The 22,647-nt window shown below is 37.1% G+C and overlaps 3 protein-coding genes across 4 annotated transcripts; 1 reads left to right on the top strand and 2 right to left on the bottom strand.

The window, feature by feature from the left end:
• Positions 1-2,949: 2,949 nt before the first annotated feature.
• tusc2b (tumor suppressor 2, mitochondrial calcium regulator b) lies at positions 2,950-6,434 on the bottom strand. 2 transcript variants are annotated; one of them, XM_062415604.1, is made up of 4 exons: positions 6,389-6,434; positions 5,012-5,266; positions 3,860-3,980; positions 2,950-3,762 (listed from the first exon to the last, which is right to left on the bottom strand). In XM_062415604.1, the coding sequence occupies exons 2-4, from the start codon at positions 5,158-5,160 to the stop codon at positions 3,697-3,699; spliced, it is 336 nt and encodes a 111-aa protein (XP_062271588.1). In that variant the 5' UTR covers positions 5,161-5,266; positions 6,389-6,434; the 3' UTR covers positions 2,950-3,696. The 2 variants fall into 2 exon arrangements, with proteins under 2 accessions (XP_062271588.1, XP_062271587.1); XM_062415603.1 differs by having other exon boundaries at positions 6,294-6,432.
• Positions 6,435-8,959: 2,525 nt separating this feature from the next.
• rassf1 (Ras association domain family member 1) lies at positions 8,960-13,885 on the bottom strand. Its single transcript, XM_062416100.1, has 6 exons — positions 13,441-13,885; positions 11,829-11,953; positions 10,076-10,180; positions 9,665-9,956; positions 9,442-9,557; positions 8,960-9,332 (listed from the first exon to the last, which is right to left on the bottom strand). Exons 1-6 carry the CDS (start codon positions 13,733-13,735, stop codon positions 9,183-9,185), a joined length of 1,083 nt encoding a protein of 360 aa, XP_062272084.1. The 5' UTR covers positions 13,736-13,885; the 3' UTR covers positions 8,960-9,182.
• Positions 13,886-20,317: 6,432 nt separating this feature from the next.
• On the top strand, positions 20,318-22,272 carry LOC133977455 (transmembrane reductase CYB561D2). The gene is made up of 3 exons (XM_062415628.1): positions 20,318-20,710; positions 20,801-20,838; positions 21,550-22,272. The coding sequence occupies exons 1-3, from the start codon at positions 20,578-20,580 to the stop codon at positions 22,051-22,053; spliced, it is 675 nt and encodes a 224-aa protein (XP_062271612.1). The 5' UTR covers positions 20,318-20,577; the 3' UTR covers positions 22,054-22,272.
• Positions 22,273-22,647: the final 375 nt, after the last annotated feature.

The raw sequence follows: 22,647 nt of genomic DNA, 5'->3' as shown, positions 1-22,647 counted from the left end.
GCTTCAGCTGTCTGAGTTAGTCATATCAAGCGGATATCTGTCACAATTACAGTCTTTTTAACATCATATTCCTTCTTTGTGTAACATCAGTGTTTCTCTGTTGCAGTGTGGTGGACGTTAGTAACTAAAAGAGGCACTTCAGCACTTAAAAGACTTCAAGGAAATGCTGAGGGCTAGTTAGCCCAAAGTGAGGAACTTGTCAGAGACTGGGATGTCTTACACAGGAAGATTTATTGAAGCTCGATCAAGGAGAGCAGAGCTATTGTACAAGTGAAACACTGCGATGCCACTAGTTCTCCCATTTAAACCCCTCACAAAATCCTTACCCTTACTACTTACTCACTGGTCTTCTTCACACATCTATGTCTCTATCGGTTATGAAACTATAAACAAGACACTATGCTGACCAACATTAACTTAAGTCATGTAGTGTGTACACAGGTCACTTGCTATCCATTCTACAAGGAGACCAGTCGGACTGTGTCCACGAAGCAAAACATATCTCCACCTGACCGTGGCCTTATCTATCATGATCTACTGCTCCCAAACAATTACAAGTGAATGACCTGAGGAATACAATTATTTCCCACATAGACAGTATTGTTGATATATATCTATTTGCTTTGACTAATTGGATAGTTGAAGCTTCATTTTAACTTCAGATAAACTTTTAATTATATTTTTGGACAGAGGGAGGACTGCTGATTTTTGCCCCATCACTCACATTGTAAGTGCATTATGAAGGGATCCTCTAATGGCCAATATGAACAGGAGGAATGATTGTGGCGAGAAAAACCTCTGTCAACGTCCATTTAGGTATCTGTCGTTTTAGGAGACAGACTTGAAAAATTGTGAACCTGCCCTTTTTTTCTGTAACAATAGGGCCGGTGTCAGTTGTATGAGTGTGTTAAGAAATTTCTTAAATGAGGGCCATCAAATTGTAGTTTTAATTGTAGTGATTTTTACTTACAAGATCCTGAAAAGAATCCTGATTCCACAAAGCGACTTATTGTAGATGTTGATACTTGTGCTGTGTGTAAGTAAAGAAGTTATAAGCTACCTTTAGTGTTGGGGTTCGTATGATTAGGTTAACTCATTTGTAAGAAACTCATGCATCACATACATATCCCTTTCAAGAGCTAAAAAGGTAAACATTACTCATAGATGACAAATCATCTTTGGTTGAACTAAATGAGGTCATCAAACACCTGAGATGAAAAAGATCTTTTGTAAGGTCTCTGTTTGTTCAAAAAGCTTCAGATTTAAAAGTTTGAGGTGGAGCTGCAGGGTTAAATGGAGGCGTGTGGGGAGGTTTACTTAAGATGTTGAACATAACTGCTGTGAAACAATCTGAGTAAATCTGAGAGCAAGAGCAGAGGCAAACGTTAGCTTCACCCTGTTATCGCTGTTTTCTAACATGTACTCAGACCTCATAACTAATAGATTTCTTTTGAAGACATGAGGCCACTGCAGGTGTGTCTTGGCTTTTCTGGTGCTGTTTATACAACCCTTGGTTCCCTTTCAGCCAGAGACATTTGTGTCCTGTCTGCTCATTCAATGTCAACAGGCTAATAAAGGCAAAAGGTGTTTTTATGTCTAAAATATGCCGACTCTTTTAAGCAAAGGCGATCAGGGGTGGTTGGCTGAGTCAAGCCTTTTTTCTTTTTTTTTACCTCATGTCCTTGCATATTTTTAGAGCTTTGTTAAATTAAACAGAAAGTAATTGTTATGGCATGTCTCCCCTGGACTCAGCTTAAAAAGGGTACTTGCCCACAAGTAAAAAAGCATGAAGCATAGTGCAGAGTAAAATCATTTCATGGAAGCAATAAAGTGAAGTGGATTTTGGCACAGCCTGTTTTATCCTCTAAAGGAGAACAAAATTACAGACAGCTTTATGGCAAACCTTTTCCCATGGAGACAGCATTCACGACCTTCATTTTTGTCTTATCTTCATCCATCACTCATTAACAGACAGACACACACACACATACACATAAGCCTTACCAACGATGACTTTCCTTCGCAATTTCCTATGCAGGTGGCTTTTTTTTCCAACCACGGGTGGAGGTCATGGGCATGATTTTCAATGAGTGAACAGATCCTGTCAATTCATTTCAATTTTTTTAATCTTTGCTAAAAAGCTGAAATTTCTATTGTTACAAATGACACATTGATAAATTGCTCTTATAGGCTTGTCAAATGATTGTTACATAAAGGCTCATTTGACACAACAGAAAAGACTCCCGGCATCTCAGTTTGGATTGCAAACTACTCACTGTCCTATAAACAAAGCTCTAGATGGAGGTACCATTATGTAGGCTATTGAAAAAAGTGCCAGCATGATTGGTCCAAACCCACAGCTTTAACACTGTATTCCGAATATTCATCCTCAGGTCCTTTAGATCTGGTAACATGATATGATGTGATTGAAGCACAAAATTATCAGTTTTTTTTATTAAAATCACCCATTAAAATGTGCTGTTTAACAGGGCTGCAGCCAGAATTTTAGAAATAATGAGATTAGTGGTCCATGACCCAGCCAAAGCAAACAATTATTTCTATAAATATTTCACACCATTTAGGTCTAAATTCATAAATGCAAGTGTGTTACTGCATTAACAAGTAGTCATATATGATCGGGAGATCATAAACTCTTAAAAATCTAAAGAAAAAGCTGTTGAGTGACTGAAGTAATTTTGTTTGTAATGTTTCAGTTGTACAATGTAAATTTACCCAAAACGTTGCTACAACTCCCAAATCTTCAGAAAATATACCCACAACATGACTACAGTGAGACTAGTGTTTATTTTAAACATGCAATTTTCTGAGCAAGTATTATAAAATGCATACATGGATTTTCTTTCCTCATCGATGTGGACAACTTGTGGAGTAAACGCACTTTACTGTTCAGTTATGGAGGATCAATATAAAAAGACGACCATGACACAGTTCAGCATTTCAAATTGTAATTAAAAAACAGTTATAATAAATTAAAAGTGAAACATAGTATGCCAAAGCAGCAACAGAAACAACAGGATCTCTTATAAGACTCACTGCTGCTGTGTACATGTGTGGCTCTGAGGTCTGGTCACACCGAGGTCATCGAAGCCAGTCCATCCAACATTATAATATGACATTATCCACTTTTAATTTTGTGGGCCACTGATTGTCAACTCCCTAGGCTATTACCAATAAGAAGATCCTTTTCCATGCATAATAAATCAAGTCATGATGGTGTCAAAAAACTCAAGTGTGCACTTGAACTTTCCCGCTCTAGATATGACTGACAGGGGGGAAGAGCTGGTTACAATCTCCTTAAACTCCTAGAGTCCTATGGATCATACCAGAAATTAATCTGCAGCAATAAATTCAGGACTCTGCCACATTTCATCCCATGTCTGCACACACATACACGCTTACATGCACACAAACCATGATCTGTAAACTGAGTATGTTTTGCCAACTTGGCACCCTTCTAGAGCCCCATAGGTGACTATACTGTGTCTAACTGCACACAAGCCAAAAACAGATCACATGCAGAGGCTCGGCACACATTGCATCAGCCTGTCCACATAAGGGCATCGTATATATCAAGAGATCATGTTATTTTAAAAGGTGGTTCTGGAATCCAGCTGTAGGGGAAACCACAGGACGGAGTTGACACAATGGCAAGTCTGAAACACTGCTCAGGCATCATCAGGCTTCACAGAGGACAACTGGGAAATCTACATGGATACAAGGGTGGTCCAGCTTTATAATTCCCTGGAAAGACACAAAACAGATGTAATTGTTTCAACTGACAATACAGATAAGTGGCTTTGGTCAGCAAAGTCCTAGTTTAGGATCATGATTTCCTCACCTGAGGTGTTAAATTCTTTTGAATCCTCTTCAGCTTTGCTTTTTTACGTCCATTTTTTGTCACAATTGTTTCTTCATAGAACTCGTGGGCCAAGTCACCATCTTCGTCAAAGTACATAGAGCTGCAGCATAGAGGCAAAATTAAATGATCTGTACATACATAATGTTAATTTTTCTGTATCCATCCTAACAATTGCAAATTCTGTAGCTACTAAAATCAAAGGTTATTTGTTTTTTTTATCACTAATTTATGATCACGCAATCTAGAAAACATAAACCATTAATTTTGTAAAAACTATTTGTTTTTACCCATAAAAAGGAAAGCTGACCAATGAGAAGGTGAGTAAATAATGCAAAACCATAATTAAAAATCTATTTCTACATGCCTCCCCATAGTATGTCACAACCAGCTGTTTAGTGTGCTTACGCTCCATCATTCTCCTGGAAATTTTGTGCATTACAATGGGTAGTTTCTCTAAAATGGTATCAGAAATCAAAACACTGGTCAGCTGTCTTATAGGTAAGATGTCCAGTTTTTGAAAAGTCAGGATAGTATGGTAAGTGAAGAGCTCAGCCACAAGTATGTAAATAAAAACTCAGTACAACAGTGGTGTAAGAGGGAAAAAAACAGGATAATGAAAACATGGTGGAGACTGGCTGAATAAACATATATCATTGGATCTGAGAAATCACACAAAAACGTATCATCAGTCAGTGGATGGGTCAGAACGACATGAATTTATGGCTCCATATTACCTAGAGTCAACAGTACCAGCTGAATGTGACCATGTAACTGTGTGTGAATGTTTTCTGTGTAAACCTCGCAACGGCCACTTTTTATAACTTTTAGATAAAACAACAACTGTAATTTCCCAGCTTTCTGTAATTTCCCAGCTTAGGATCAATAAAGTATATCTATCTATCTAACATGTCATACAATATTCTCTAGCTTGGTGCTGTCATGTTAGCTCACTCAAACATCTGTTAAAATACCGACAATTTAGCTCAATTGTGCATTTTTGCAGGTTTGGAGCATGTGCTGCATGTATATTGTGTCATCCACTGTATATCATTCTGAGTCTGGTACAACACAATGGAACAACAACAAATGAAATGTATATTAGTGCGCACAACCCTCTGAGGCAGTATTTACCTTCGTCTAGCAAACACAAAAGGTGTTGCACCTGGGTAACTTCGAACTCTCGCCAGTGGCTGCTCATTTCCATCTTTGGTTGGATCGTCCACACTACCTGAGCCAGAAAAAGGCCAAAATCCTTTGGATTTGGAGCCGCTACCACCCATCTTCAGCTGCAGCACATTATTTTCTCGGGTCACAGGACTTCCAGAAGTGCTACAGTGTTACTACACTAGATGAATGCGACCCTTCAGGATATGACACCTAGGAAAACTGACACATTAAAGGAGGAGAGTTTAATCATTTTACGCAATACATTAGCACACAAATAAAAACTAACTGTGTTGCATGTTTATCGCTGATCGTGAATTCACACTTTGCTTTTGACAAGAAAAGTGATACCACAGACTATATATAACTCCAACCTAAATATAAAAAAGTAAACAAATGGGCTCGACTATATTACAACACCTATGCATGTGCAACACCCTCCCCCCCCTCTAAACCTCTAAAAATGAGGTACATCCTTGGCAACAAAATGCCAGGGGGTGGGGGTCACAAACAACACGTAAGAAATAGAAGAACAATTTAATAAAAATAAAGAATAATAAAGAATAAAACTAATGAATTAAAATAATTACACGAACAAGAGAGCAGAGTCAAATAAAGGCATTAAAAGCAAGTTTTTACAGCCTTCATACTATGCAATTTTACTGATCCGTAAATACTGGTTCTATTCTTAATGGAAAACTGAGAAAAGATTATTTTTGTTGACAAACTTACACTCATGAATATGAAACTTAGCTACGGTAAGTGTAACATTTATAGCCTTAAATTGAGTCATATGCCAGCATGTTAGACGGCCAGTTAAGCTAACATACATGACATTGCAACATTAACACGATCATGTCAGCGTCTCAAACCTCAACACCTTGATATAAAATCACGTTTAATTGGTATTTGAAATGAAAACAGCCCTGAATAAGGTTAATTAGCTCTGCTTTTTTGGGGAGCTGTGGGGCATTGCTAAGGTTATCTGGACAGGGGGAAGCTAACTGGGCTAGCTACTAAAAATCGTCGAGAAATGAATCCTAAAATTACTCGAGTTAGTTACAGACACATGCACATCACTTCATGTACCAGCTACAAACATAAGTATTAACTAAAGACACAGCTCTTATTAGCATTAGCTCAGGTCACAGAATCTAAATGTGCTTTATTAAATAACGCTATCAAAAGCTAACGATAGCTGGTTTGATAAGTGACTGAACTGAGGCATTCAGCTCAGCGGAAAACATACCGATAGTGGATTTTGTTCTGTTTGCAGGTATTAAAATAGGCTTTGATGATTTTGGCTTGCTAAATCTGTACAAGCAAACACCTGAAAACACTTACACACACGTCCAGCTAGCTGTTTATGCTAAGTAATGCTAGACGTTCTTCTTCCTCTCTGTGTTTCTCTGCAGTCTAATTGGAGGTGGCGCCACCACATGGACAGGAGTTTGAAAGTGGAGCAGCTTGTGGCGCAAAAAAGGTACTGCAAACTCACTGCTTGTCCCCTTATCAAGACACTGTGAAGAGTATGTCATAATATTTTAAAGAGAAAGCTAAAAACTTATCTCTTCACATTAGCTTTTAATTAGCTTTTCTTTCAGTCACTACAAGAGCCCGACCGATGTATTGGTCAGCAGAAATTGACCTATCACAGATATATCTGTATCAGTTCATTTTTAAATGTATCCATAGCTAATTAAATTCCCAGTGAAGTTTACTGTTTCAATGCACTGATTTCATTTTATACAATACAATACAATACATTTTATTCACTTTAATCTATGCAATAAGAATATCACCTCTGGTATATTACCACTCAGTACCACTACTCTTAAAATGTTAATGTAAATAATGTAAATAATATCACGATTATTATTTTTATTATATATTTTTACTATTATTGTTTTTACTGTTTTTGTACTTATTATTATTGTTCTTAATTCTTTTTCTTATTGCTGCTCTTCCACTGCTGCTGTAATAATGCAAATTTCCCCATTGTGGGACTAATAAAGGAATATCTTATCTTATCTTAAAGTTTATTTTTAAACTGTAAAATATCATACCATCATTACGTATCTTGGTTTGATAACCTACATTTGATGGATCATTGAAAAAAAATGTGTGTTTATGTTTAATATATCAATATTAGGGTTAAGGTTAGGGTTAGTATCGGTCGGTCCCTAGTCAATACTTATAATACTAATCAATACTAATAGTTGCATTTTACTTTATTTTATATATTGTTTTTATTCTACTTTTTAGCCACAATTTTTTATTTCTTTCCTCTTTCTTTTTAAAAAAAAAAAGTTTTTTAACATGGCTCAATGCTCAATGTCCCTTTTATGTGAAGCACTTTGTGTATGTAATTTATTTTTGTTGTAAAGCACTTGGAGCTGCATTTATTGTATGAAAGGTGGTATACAAATGTTATTATTATTATTATTATTATTATTATTATTATTATTATTATTATTATTATAGTATATGGACACCACAGACTTCTGGGTAATTTTGGTTCAAAAGGAAGAAAATCTTAACCCTTACATAATGTTCATATCAATCAAATCAATCTTTAACTTTATTTATGTATACCTTTCATACAGGCTAATGTAGTTCAAAGTGCTTCAGGGTTTATTGACAAACTGATATGACAGAACAAGTGTTAGAACAATAACAACATAAAGAAAAGGAACAAAAACAACGAAGGAACAAAAACAAAGAACAAATTACAAACAAAAAAGATAAAATGAATAAGAATGATAAAAATTAAATAAATAAATAAATAAAGTAAAATAAATAAGAGAAAATAAATTAAAAATAAGAGAGAATATTCTGACCCTTCATAGTTTAGATAGGGTCATTTTTGACTGATATTTCATAATTGACCCATATTCCAAATTTTGAACCACAAATGTTTTTTTGCATCTATATATATATCTTAATGGTAATTAATAAATGGGTGAATAACTCTTCATTAATTTAAGGTTTCACACTTTTTGGTTATAGAGAAGATTTCACACACACTTTATTATGATCTCTTAATACTCTAACATTGAAAGGCATCTACTCGATTTAATTAATAGGACAGCTGAATCTTGTGAAGTTTGTCCCCCATCACTTACATTGTAAGTGCATCATGAAGGTATCTTCTAATGGTCAGTATGAACAGGAAGGCAAGAAAACCTTCTCCAATGTTCATTTGGGCACCAGACTACTGTTATAAGATATATTTGTAAAATTGTGAACCCATGCTTTAATGCTGCAACATGTAATGATATTTAGTTATAGGGTGCTTCAAGCTTTATTGCATTACAAAAGTTTGGGAAATCATTTATCCTGTTTCAACATGACAAAGCCCTTGTGCACAAAATGAGGTCCTTTAAAAATAGGTTTCTGAGCATAGTGTGGAAGAACTTGAGGGGATCTGCACAAACCCTGACCTCTAACCTCTTTCAACACCTTTGCAATCAATTTAAATGAACACATATAACTGCAAGGACCAAATCTTGGCTGCCAGGTTCCAAAATCTTGTAGAAATCAACAGTTATAATAGCATATAAATAAGTGTCCATTATTTTGAATACAATGTTTTATATGGGTATATATGGCCCATATCTGCTTTATATTACCACACTAGAAGGTGAGCAAACATCACATTACCATCACCATAAAAATGACATCAAATGATCCATTATTATCATCAGTTTATTAGTTAATTAGAATATGAACACAATGTTGCACATATTTACTTGCCCAACTCGATTTCACAGGTTCATTAAAGTGCCGAAATTTAAAAATGAAACTAAATATCACACGATAAATGAACAGAATGTCTTTTTTAAACCAATATAAATAATCTAATCAAAGCAGCATCTTTAAAAAAAAAAGATAACTGCATTCAATTAAGTCCAAAACATTCTAGAATTTATTTTGCCCACTCAATTCACAACACTGGCACTTGTTACATATAAAGTAGCCTAACCTTTTACGTAGCTCACATCAACACCAGCATCCCTGCTTCTTTAACATCCTTTCTAAGCTCTTTCCTTCCCTTTCACATGGCTATAAACCTTCTCACTGATAGTCGGTGTAGAAGGTATGAGGATCGGATGAATGTCTCTGGTTTTGAACAAGTTCAACCAGGAGTAGTAGTCTTTGACATTGCCTGTTTCATCATGTCTCTAGCAAAAGCATATCGCTTCACTATCTGCCGCACATAATCTTCCTCCTCACGCTGCAGGATTCGCAGAAAATTGCACAACTCAGGAAAGCTAAATGCGTCCCACTGTGGAGGAAAACAATTTAATTAAAACAGTTGTATGTACAGTACATATATATGTTTTGTATATATTGACATGTTTATCAAATGACTTTATGCTCAATTGAAAACTTACATTCACCTCCCCTGTCTCATTCTCCTTCAAGACCAGATTCAAGACTTTTTCACTCGGACCAGCACACAAGCGCAGGTAGAGGGGGCACTCATCATCAGACAGTTTCCGCATGTACACTGATTAAAACAAACAAACAAACAAACAAAAAATCAGTACTTCAGGGTATGATACTTGGAAGTACTGTTCTATTTTCAAGTAACTACACAGTATCGAGGATTCTTACCTTGATTTTGTTTTTCAGTTCGCTCAAACAGGGAAAACTTGGCTGGGTTGTCCACCAGGGTAAACTTGTTGAGCAATGCCTCGATGACTTCACGTACCCGTGTTTGGGAGCTTATGTGCAGGTGCTTTGCAGTGTCTTTGGGGAGGTAGAAAGATGTGCGTCGCTTTGTCAGTGTTAATCTTCTGTCCTGATCTTCCTCCAGGCTCTGAGGAGGAGGAGGAGGAGGTAGGGAGATGGGACGAACTAACTGAAAGTGGACTTTGATGAAACCAGTGTAGGACCCGTCTTTATTCTGCAAGGTAGATAGATTTATAACATGAGAATGGGAGTGAAATAATTTCACACAATATCAACATATCATGGTCTGCTAGCTTTGCATGTGTGAAATAAAAAGGTTTATTAGTCACTCACAACCACCATGTAGAGACTGCTGTTGACCTGAGCATTATACTCTTGAACCTTCAGTTGAATCTCACCAACACTCAACTCCTGTTTACTCAAATCGACCTGTTCATCCTGAGAAGAAAAAGAGCAGGTACTGTACAGCAAATAGGCCACATGATGTCATCAGAAAGCCTGTCTTCATGACTTCCCGCTTTGAGGTTGAAGAGAAATTGACAGAAATGATGAACAGAAATAAGCGTAAAATCAATTGAAACAATTAGTCTGTAGCAATAAAATCAAGACAACGACAATTACAACAGAAGATGAAAACAGCTTCTTGACCAGAACTGATGAATTACACATGTCGTACTTTAGCCTTACCGTTGGCCTTTTGACCTGAAAAAAAGATGTACAGGAAGTAAAATACACTTCCAGCTCTGAGTCGCTGTCATCCTGACTGAAGAACACGCTGCTTTCTTTACTTCCCCAAGTCATCTCCAAAGTTCAGGTGAGCGGCAGCTTTAAGGCAAACCCTCTCAGATTTCTCTCATTGCCACCATCTAGGAATGATCTGTAGAGTTGTATGTGAGGAACAGCTTTGTATTCTCTCTTCTGTCTGGGGAGATCTCTACTACCAGCTCCTTTGACCTCAGCATTTCCATTTGCTCCTCCCAGACCATAAAACCCCACAAAGATGGGACCTCTCCCATTGTGATCAGCCCAGCGTATCCAGAATAATTTTCTCCTGATGCTGCTGTTGATGTGTCTGAGAACAGTGTAAAAGTGTTCGTCGTGGACTAATTTAAAAACTCATTTTACTGTTATTTAACCCAGATCTTACTGAAATTAGTGTGAAATAATTTATTTTGTCCATCTCCACCACTTCATTATTTTTTGATGAAGTTACAGTTGCTGCAGCTTTCCTGAAGGCTTAAACATACCCAAATATGTGAGCATTTACACTCAAAAGCCAGGATAGACTGTATGTACTGTTATACTCATGAGGTGCATTATAATGAAGGATGTTCCTAATATTTTGTCTACTCCATTAATATATATGAGGGGGGAAATATTAGGAACACTTTTCAATATAATGCACCCACAACCCACTTGACCTCAATAATATGAATAAAGTAGAATTATCACTTTTCAGACAGTGTCAACAAAAACTGTGAATGTATAAGCTTCATAAATGTGAATTTATGGCAGAGCGGTTTTGTTGGATTGCATTAGATTGTACGTAAAAAAAGTGGCCAGAGAGTGTATATCTATATCTATCTATGTATATTGTTTATCATTAGTAGTTTATAAAAATTAAATTAGTGGTGTACTATCATAAATGACAGTAAACTGTATATCAAAGCATATTAATAATGTGTGTGTTGCAAATCAATGAAACCTAATGTGTGGTGGTCCAGGGACCTCACTAGGTGTCAGAATTGGTTGTATATCTGAAATAAGGGCAGCTGTTTAATTGTGAAGTTGTTAAATCATCCCCTCCTCTCAGCTCTCTCCTAAATGACTTTGCTGTATAAAAGGCCTGACAATAAGGGGGTGATAAAACCAGTATCTTTGACGACATATGGCACACTGATACTGAACGGACAGCTCTGGACAGTCTGGCAGCCTCCATCTACTTTACATAATAAGAATGAAGGTAGGATTGGGTAATTTATTCTCTGTCATTTAAAAAAAAAAACCCAGGAAGACAGCACAGCTTTAATCTCAATTGCACTATCAATTATTGTAATTTTCATTTGGTTTTGACTTTGCTCCTCACCACATTTGTGTCTGTCTCGATTGAGTCGACAGAGAAATCTGCCCGGTCTGTTAGCAAACTTCCATCTGTGATGCAGTCCAGCTGGATGAATGGTCGGCAGCGGTAGTGACACGTATAACTGCAGTCTGATAGACAAAAAGAGTGAGAGAGATTAGAGGGTGATTATTAGAGGGTGAAAATTCTGCATTCTCAGTAATACTTTGGCCAGCAGTCAACATTTGTTGTGTAGTGTTGATTGTGTTCTACAGTGTTGATTTTGTTCAATGTACTGTCCCTGTTCTGAAAAAACACCCCCACCAAAATACACAAACTGAAATGCCAAAAAAGTGTATGTATAAAGTAAAAATAGTTCATGTTGGATATTTAATCTCTCTGTCTGCTGTTTATTTCTGACTGCTACAGCAGTTAATTTCAACATACCACAGACCCTGTATGTCTGGATTACAATGACACTGATACATGGGTATTCCCAGGCCCTTGATGTACCAACATACAGTGAAACATGAAGCTTGCCAGACCTTCCTACAGACCAGGACAAACTCTGTGATAAAGTTCCTCACGAACTGAACAAAATAACATGAACATCCTGCGTTCTACTCAAACTGGGATCTGGAAAGTGACGACTTTATCACAACTTTGTGAGCTGTGAATGTGCATGACTTTCTTACTATAGGGTTACAGAGCTGATTTCAGTCATTTATAATGCCAGTTTTATTTTCAAGACCCACAATTTTTTCACACTGTATGTCATCCTGTCTTGTGCGATGCAGATTTAGGGTCTTGTTGCCTGTCTTTGCTTTTTGGGTCACAGACTACAGTGAAAAACATGCTTATCATTTACACACCAAAACTCACAGGATAAGGCTGGTGTTATTTTTCTTCAATGAATCAGAGAGTCAATGAATCCCATGAAAAGAACAAAACAAACAGTGTGTCAGTCTGTCTCTCATTAATTTGGCACTCAGCACTCAAAGCAATTTAAAATGGGTTGTCTTTTAAAAATAGGTCAGGAACTTATACTTATACTTCCTTGCAAAATAATGGTAATAACAGGTAGGCACTGTAGTTTTTAGCTAATTATACTCAAACAGGAGTAAACTGTTTATTTCCTGGGGATTATTTTGAGCTGCAGATTTGGTGCTCTAATGAGTTTTGTTTTTGTTAACCCCTTGTATTTTTATTTGTATGTTAAAATCTGTACTTTTACCTGTTTGTACTACCTTGTACAATGTGCTTTGGCAATACTGTACCTCTGTATGGTCATGCCAATAAAGCCTTATTGAATTGAATTAAATTGAGTTTTTATGGCAGCAGGATGGCATTTTATGTGATCAGCTCAACATAAACTACAGTTCCTGTTTCCTGTAATGAATGAACATTTCACCCAGTACAACAGTGTGGGCCACTGATGTGTTTTTAATAATTTTTTTTATAGAAAAAAATGGAACACTGTAGCACATTAGTAGCGTGTTGATAAGTAGGATCAATAGTTTGATCAATTTTTGATTTTGGTCATTTCATGGGATTTTTTTTATAATAAGAAAAATATAGAATATGACCAGACTCATCCCTTAAAAATATTCAAACATGTTCACGTGCTGTGTGTACTCACTGGAACAGCGTAAACTCTGCTTATAAAGACCCCAGATGAATTCTCCACACAGGTCACACCAGGTGAGATGAGTGAAACTGTATGGCTGGAAGTCATGACCCACACCAGTCTCTCCTGCTCGACACCCAGGCACTTCGATGCTGACACTGTCTCCAACCAGACGGACAACGTGGAAGTGGCAGTGCTGACCTGGGTTTAAAGGTGGCGGAGGAGCTGCACGGGCTCCAGGAGCAGCCAGCTCGATGGGATCATTTACACTGAGGTCCTTCAGCTCGATCAGCTCACATTTAGACATCCTGTTCTCGATACAGACACTGACATGTCATGTGAGCACTTGTTGTCCATTAGCTAGTATGGGTGTACATGCAGTCCTGAGAGGAGACAGCATTAGTGTGTACGCCTTGATGAGCACACTGTGAATGTTTTTGTGACTCGGTCCACTTCCAGCTTCCCCTATTGTGCAGAGGAACAGGCGGCCTTCGAGTTCTTAGGAGCTGAAATGCAGTCATTGTTTGAGATCATACACAGGTCATACATAGAAAATCAATGTCTATGTAATATTTTGTTATGGGCTCGACAAATGCAAAAACAAAAGATTAATCTCTGTTATCTGATGCCAGGATTCATACGATTATATTAAAATGTGGGACAAGATGACTAGTATAATCCTGTGCAATCCTGGCAACTCACTGTTTTACTGTGTGTCATAGTGAAAAAAACAGTATATATTTTCTTCAAAATACTGTTCCCAAAAACGGGATAAATTCTTTATCATTAATTTCAACACAACTGAAATAAAAACAGCAGCCTTGATCTGACATTTTAAAATGTTTAACTATAAAGGCTATAGGTGGTGACAGACAGTGTTGAAGTGTTAGTACATTTATTCAAGTACATGACATACTTGTACTTTCCATTTTATGTTACTTCTACTTTACTTCACTTCAGATGAGACATCATACTTTTCACTATTCATTAAATATTCACAGTATTAATTAATATTGCCATATGTCCATATGTAGATAGAGTACTTGGTATAGATAGATAGATAGATAGATAGATAGATAGATACATAGATAGATAGATAGATAGATAGATAGATAGATAGATAGATAGATAGATAGATAGATAGATAGATAGATAGATAGATAGATAGATAGATAGATATGTCATTGACAAACACAGCAAATACATCCACCCTTAAGATAGTCACATCACACAGAAACACATCTCTGACTATTCTAATTTTTACTAATCTACAACAATGCATCATACTTTATGAAGTGATCAAGGCAAGATCGACACTATAAAATACATATGCATAGATATGATGGTAGTTTGTCCAGAATGATTTTATAAATAGAAAATATATAGTAAAAGTTAATTAACAAAATGTAGTGTGTTGATTTTACTGAATAATGAGTACTTTTTAGGATATGCTGATGATAAAATGCTGATGATGTGTGACAGTGAAACAAACCTATTGTATATGTTTCTGACAGAATACCATTGTCTTGTTCATCTTGCAGTTATTATCATATATCACAAAATGCATAGACAGAAATTCAGCATGGATTTCAATAAATCTGATATACTATATCTCTGAATATAAACAAAACTATATGTAAATCTGTTCTACGCCAACTTTTAACCTACTCTTAGTATATTTATAAAGTGTTAGTATTGTTTTGTCTGCAACTTTTAATGCTGCTGTCTTGGCCAGGTCTCCAGTGCAAAAGAGGTTTCTGACCTCAATGAGACTTACCAGTTTAAAAAAGGTTAAATAAAAAATAAAAAATACCCAGTAACAAGTTACTGATTCAGATTCTAATTCAGTTTATAAACCACTTTATAAAAAATGATGCATTGTTGTGGATGTAGTAAATATTTGGTCCATCACAACCCATTAAAAGCTGCTTGTAAGTGAATACATCAGTACAAATCAATGAATAAGATATATATAATCATATAACACTAACCCTGGTCATTTTACTGAATAATGAGAACGTTTGTTGCATATTGATGATACATGGTTTTATTGGGGAAGATTTTGAACACATTTTAAGTCTGATTCCTTCATAATGGGAGTTTCTCTGCATGTATAGTTGTGCTGCTACTTTAAATTGAGTAAAAAAATTAGAGCTCTTCTTCCACCACAGATAACTGTTTAGTCATTACATTAAAAAAACAAACAAACTTGTATCCAGAATTCACTGACTGTGTTACTCTGGAGCGTCAGTGAGAAGTGGATGTGTAAAATGTTCACAGGTGCATCTTAAATGTAGTTGCATTAGTTTCCCTGTGGAGCTGCATTGTGACTTGAATATGAACAACCCGGGCTCTATTTGCCAAGTGGGTCACCACACGGCGCATTATTCACACCACAAGGCAACAAGAGCACATTGTGTCATCCATGCATAGAGTTTGCTGGTTTTTTCCCATGTAAAACAAGACATATATACGAGAAAAGTTTAGATCATTCTTTCATTTGTCATTTGTTGCAAACGCAGCTCAGTCTGTAACGGGACAGCCCGGTTTAATCCTGCAGTCTGAAATGGGACGAAAAACTAAAGTGACAGTGACCCACGAAGTAGTCTTTGGATTTGCTGACAGACAAACCATTTTTTAAAATGACCTTACCTCGTTTAATTCATCATCGTCACTTATCCTGTGGGAGATTTGCACGCAGTTTGTCGTTGCGTTAAACACCAAACCGTCCCTCGCCCGACGCACGCACTTGAGTTTGCGCATGCACATTGTGAGTGTGGGATTATGTTTAATCCCTCTGTAACCATCCTAAAAGAGGAATCCCCCCCAATGCTCTCACACGCACCAGAAATACATGTGTACAGTGATGGAGTGGTTTTTAATGACCTCAAGTGATCATGCAGCCCACTGTTTTACCATGGCAACTGGAAATGAGATAGCCTTCATTAGCATATAACATTCATTTATTGTATCTTTTATGCGTTTTAGTACAGGCCTGTTATATGCATTTAATGTTCCAGTCTGTTTTGGCTTTAGTTAGGCTTGTTTCACCTGCCCACAAGACACATTTCCCTGGACACAAGTGAGTAAAAATATTATTTCTTTCTCAGCTTCTAACCTGCCAGAAATTGCAATGAATATCATAAATAAATATTTTTATAAATATCTTCCATGGTCTGTAAAATTTCAGAATTTTCTCAATAAGGGATTTAATCAGCTCACAGAAACTGCTTCACCTGTTTATAGACATTCCTTGTGTACCTTTTTGGAGATTGTGGTGTTGTGTTGTGTGGTGTGAATACATTGAAAGCCACAAAGTTGGACATGTTTGCATAAACATACTTGGCAAATAGAGATTATTCTGATTCGGAATTTCCTATGGATACTCCTGATCACTCTGAAACACACAGAAGTCATTTTTCTCAAATGGTGGGTATCTCAGTTTGGAATGAATAGACTGTTAAATGTTTAATTAAGGGCCATTTGGAGCCTCCAGGCTCAAATGTGGGGGAAAGATGAATGGCTTTTATTGCCTCTTATTATCTGTCTCAAGCCAGACTCACATGTTGGAAAACTGTGAGCTTTCATTATGAGTACTTCTCTCTCTCATTTCATCAACGGGTTCAGTTATCCTTTGAGGGTTTGTAGAAAGAGAATGATCTTACAGTGGTAGCGGGAACGTAAAGGACAAAGATGTAAGTAAATGTGGGTCATGGCACAATTTTTATTTCACTCTATAATACTACTGATATTGGTTACACTGCTTAATACCGGTAATGGTATTGCACAGCGTGTTGGTCCTAAAAACACTTTTGAGGTGCTTGTGTTACATCAATTTAATGGCATTTTATATATATTATACTACATCACAGTGGAAATACTAACATTTTGTTCCATTTCTTAGTCAGCAGTTAAAATTTTAAAAAACATTATCAACTTTCAGAATACAATGTATTATTGGAGAATTAAGTTGTTAACACAAGCTCTACCTTCACCAGCAAAAAATTGCCACATATGCATTGATGCATCAATATCAATCTAATATACTGTGTATATTAATAGTAAAATGTCACTTTCAAAACTTTTGATTTTGCTGATAATTAGGACCGTTTTGTATTGGTACTTTTCCTTAAGTACATTATCTGCATACTCAGTCTATTACTGAAATACCAAAAACATGCATGCATTAATGTAATAAAATGTGTGCATAATTCACAAAGTGAAGTTAATGTGCAGCGACCAGCTGGGGCGACAAGCCCCTTTTTGAAAGCAGAAAACGTTTTAAAAGGCATAGAATAAATCTTTGATGTACAGGCTGTCCCAAGTTTCATGGCGGGACTCAAAGTATTACAATTCAACTATTACTGCTTTCTAAAAAGATGACTGGATTTGATGTTTTATAGTAGTGCCACCATCTGGACAATACAAGCAGTTAGCTTTGGCTGACTGTAAACCCCCATATGAACCCACTGGGAGCACTGGGGGGAAATTAAGAATTAAAAAAACCCCAAATCTAAATACAGCAGGCAGCTTTTCAGTCTGAAAAAGCTGCCAACTCTATTATTTAATTTTTTTTTCTTTTAGAAAACTTCTGAAGACACCCTTGTGGTGTTCTGTTTGGGGGGAATTACATGTTTACGTTATACTGTGTGTGTAAAAGAGACAGACAGATAGACAGACATACAGACAGACAGACACAGAGGGATGTCTTGAATTAGCACGTTGTTGTTTTGTTGAGCTGTGTGGAGGCCCTGCAGAGTCACAAGCTTATTAGAGTAATTGGAGCACAATAACCAGTGATCAGCTGACCATCTAGTGTCCATTGAATGTTGGATGTGGAATGGGTGGTATTAGTCTTAGACATGTATTTAAGGGTTAATTTAACCAACAACATGCACCATTTTCCTGCACGGTATGTGATTTTAACACCACCTGTCTCCAACAGCTATCATCATCATCATCATCATCATCATCATCATCATCATCATCATGTTGTTGTTGTTGTAGAAGTAGTAGCAGTTTTTATATCCTGCAAAATTTCAAACGAGTTTTCCTGAACCCTTCCTTACTATTTCTACCTGCAGCCCATCATGACTGAACTATGAGAATTTGAGGGATTTTTCTGGAGGGCCTCCACGTCAGTTTGGATGAGATGAATGAAGTTGGCTAAAACAACCAAAGACTTCCGGGTATCCCGACTTCAGAATAAAAGCGTCAAATTAGCAGAAATAATTATTAACAGTATCTGAAGAGAAACTGCACAGCGTGTTAGAGTGCTGCTTCACCAGTGATACCACAAATAATGTCTAGGATGTGCCCTCTCAGGTTAACACTCACATTTCGAATCAGAAAGCGTCACCTCAATGAAAATATATCTGTTATTTTATTCTCGTGAAGTGCTTCTGTGAGGTCTGTGGGATGTTAAAAAGTCCTGCAAAGCCACACATGTGTTTTCATATACTCTGGCTAATTAGACTTTTGCTCAGGTTGAAGTTTGGCTGAGCTTTGCTGGAGTTAATTCTGGTTGGCTACCAAACTTCATGAGCCGATAAGAATGATAAAGGTGTTACCTCTCCTAGAGCCGTACAGGAGAGATTTACATTAATCTACCTTAATCCACTTCAACCTCTCCCACCTAAACATTGGAAATAAAACTAGAATGAGAGTCAGCACAGTTGCCACCTGTTGTCCTCAGACAAGGCCTGGTTAATAAAAATAAGTGAAAACACCTGTGTGGGTTGACCATATGTACACCTTTAAGGTGTAGTGTATGTGTGTCTGTATGACTCCACTAGGGCCAGAATTTTGACTCCCAAAACACAAAAATACAAAATAATTTAGGAATAATTCAAAGAACAGTTGAGGAATATATCACATGCACTTTTTGATAAAGGTAGACAAGGCTGTTAATAATGCAGGATCTGCTTTAAGGTCTTTATCAATTATTAGTTGCAATTACTGTAATCAGCTTACCCCAAACCAACTGACACAATAAATCTTTGAACCTTTGGAGCCTCTGACGGTCAAGGACCACCTTTGTGTTGATCCAACTTTGAGTGTACATCCCATGTAGAATGTCTATTTACATGTCAAGAGGACTTGTCAATTCATTAACTTGGAATAATATGACCAGGGTTGCAACAAATTATTATTGTCATTGACAATCAGTCTGACGGAAATTATTTTGACTCACTGATTGTTTGTTTGATCTATAAAATGTCATAAAATATTGGAGAAAGTCAATTACAGTTTCCCAGTCTAATAAGACATGTTTAAATTGCTTGTTTTGTCATCTAACAGTACAACTTATAAATATTCATATAAGACAGAGAAAACCATTTTTGCATCAAAACATAACTAACTAACTAAAATAATAGTTTTAGCTCTAAATGACAAGAAAAACACATTGTTTTTCAAGGTTTTTCAATGGCGGTAAAATATAGTTTTTTATTCTGAAATAAAACGGAAGTTGTTTTGTATTTTTACCCGCTGGAGGCCATATAATTTTTTCCTAGGATGACGAAGTCATGACGGCCCTCTCCGCCTCTGATTGGCTAGAACTCATTTGTTGGTAAAAAACCCCCCAAAAAAACAAACTCATTTGTTGGTTAGGTGAGAAGCCCCTGACTGCAGCCTGCAGACCCCCCAACATTGAGGGGTTGCAATGCATAATAGAGTCATATTTGGTATAGGTGTTGTTAGAAACATAGACATATATACATTGTACGTATATATATATCTATGGTTGGGGGGTACTTGGGTTAGGTTGGGTAAAATTAGGAAGGAGGAGAGTTAAGGTTAGCATACAAATATCAGGGTAAGCCAATCAGAGGAATAGGAGGCGGGGCATGACTTTGCCCTCCTAGGAAACAATATCGCCCGGTGGTGATTCAGTTTTTATCGACGTGTAGCATACAGCCCCGCAAGTTGTGAAACAACGTGTAAATAATTCGTAGTTACTGTTTCTGTTACTGTTATGGTAAATCATCTTCTTTTTAAGGCCTGTCTTCCGGCTTTAAATGAAGCTCCACGGTTAAACTTTCCATTCAGTTCCGCTTCTGTTTGAAACTGCCAGGTCACTTCAGGTCGCATCGGGGTGAGAAGCCTGGGTCAAAGTACGAGCAGTCAAAACACTTTTTCTTATGAACCATGGGTCATTATAGAGAGACTGAGTCCGAGCCTCGGGTGTACGGCTACACCAGGACAGCATCCGCAGTGCTGGCCCACCTGATCTGCGGGGTCTTTACAGTGTTCATCGCGGTCCTTTCTCGGCCGGGTACAAGTGAGTACTGCTGATGTTCAGAGGCTTTCCTGTCAAGTGTCTTTCTCTGCACATCTGTTCATTTTATTTAATCTGTTTGTGTTATTTCAGGTTGGTTTTCCTGGCATCCTTTCTGCATGACAATGGCTGTAAGTTACATATTTTCACTCATCTGTAAACACACAAGTTCAATCAAACCTGGCTATTTTCACTATTTTCATTATATCGATATCGTGATGTGAGACCAGATATCCTCTTAGATTTTGGATATCTTAATATTGTTGTATGGCACAAGTAGTGTGTTATTGTTATTATTATCATTATTGTATGCCTGGTTTTAAAGACTGCATTACAGTAAAGAGATTTCATTTTCTGAACTTACCACACTGTTCTAGCTCTTTTATTTGTCTTTACCCACTTAGTCATTATATCTACTTTATTAAAACATCTCAGTGGAAATATTTTGAGAAAGCAGCAATTGTCATCCCTACAACATTGTCACAATATCAATATTGAGGTAAAAAATATAGTGATATTTGATTTTGTCCATCTTGCCCAGCTCTAGTTGAAACAACTAATCAGTTAATCAATTGGTCAATAAAAAGAGCATGTCAGCAACTATTCTGACAATATGTTAACCTTTTAAGTCATTCATCAGCAAAAAAAAAAAGCCCAAACTTTACAGGTTCCAGCTTCTCAAATGTGTTATTTGAATATATCAATTTGCCCTTTGGGAAACAGTGATGGAGACTTTTCTCTCTCACTATTTTCAGACATTTTATGGAATAAACACAGATTAATCGATAATGAGAATGATCATTTATTTCGGCTCTGATACATTTTCTTCTCTGTCCCACCAGTTCTCCTTCTTCATGACAGAGGCCATACTCCTCTTCTCTCCCCATGGTTCACCCATCAAAAAGTTTTCACACAAGACCAAAGGTCGTGTTCACTGGATGCTGCAGTGTCTCTGTGTGTGCTGTGCGGTGCTGGGCCTGGCAGCCATCTCCTACAACAAACACCTGAACGGTAAACCTCACTTCAACTCATGGCATGGTTTGCTGGGCCTGGTCACAGTGTGCGCCGTGGTCTTGCAGTCTTTGGCAGCTGTGCCCCTCATTTACCACTCTCTAGCCAAAGGCTGGTCCCTGGCCAAACTCAAACGCTACCATGCAGCGTCAGGACTCGTCACCTTCGTGCTTGGCAGCGCCAGCCTGCTTCTCGGCCTCTGCTCAGCCTGGTTCACTGCGTCTGTCAGTGAATACATCTGGTACATGTCAGCACTCTGCCCTGTTCTCGGCGCCCTTGTCATAATGAACCAAGTCAGCACTTCTTACATGGCTAAAAAACGCTTACAGTCCTGACGAAGGATACAATATGTACAGTTCAACAAAACCATAACCGAGTACTTTTGTGAGGTCCGCCTAGAGCAATTTCGTTTTCCTTGTTACATGCTGTCATTGCATGAAAGTCCAAAAGAAGATGATCTCTGCAACCTCTCTAAAGATCTGTCATTCCAAGGAACACCGCTGCCAAATGTGGATCATGAGATATTTGTCTTTTTTTACACAATGTACACATCGCTAAAGCTATCATTGAGGACACCGACCGTTGAGTAGTTCTTGAGACATTTCACTCTGAACCGTAAGTGTCAACCTCATGGTGGCACTAGACGAAAAGTCAGTGAAATACCAAGTCTGTGGGCTTAATCCTCAGAGGTCCATTGGATGTGTTTAAAAAAATAATGGAAATCCATCCCAAATTTTTTTGAGAGATTTAAGTTTGGACCAAAGTAGTGGACAAGTGTAAAAATATTGTTTATTCATGAATAAAATTTAGAGGCTTTTGGTATTCTCTACCAGGATCACAAAAGAGGCAGTATTTAGAGGGTTATGATCATGTACACCATCATATTGTGAGATATGTCAAATTATTCAATAAAATGATTACATTTTTAA

This window comes from Scomber scombrus, chromosome 3, assembly GCF_963691925.1.
Source record: "Scomber scombrus chromosome 3, fScoSco1.1, whole genome shotgun sequence".
Lineage (NCBI taxonomy): Eukaryota > Metazoa > Chordata > Actinopteri > Scombriformes > Scombridae > Scomber > Scomber scombrus.
This window is presented reverse-complemented; position numbering and strand designations above follow the sequence as displayed.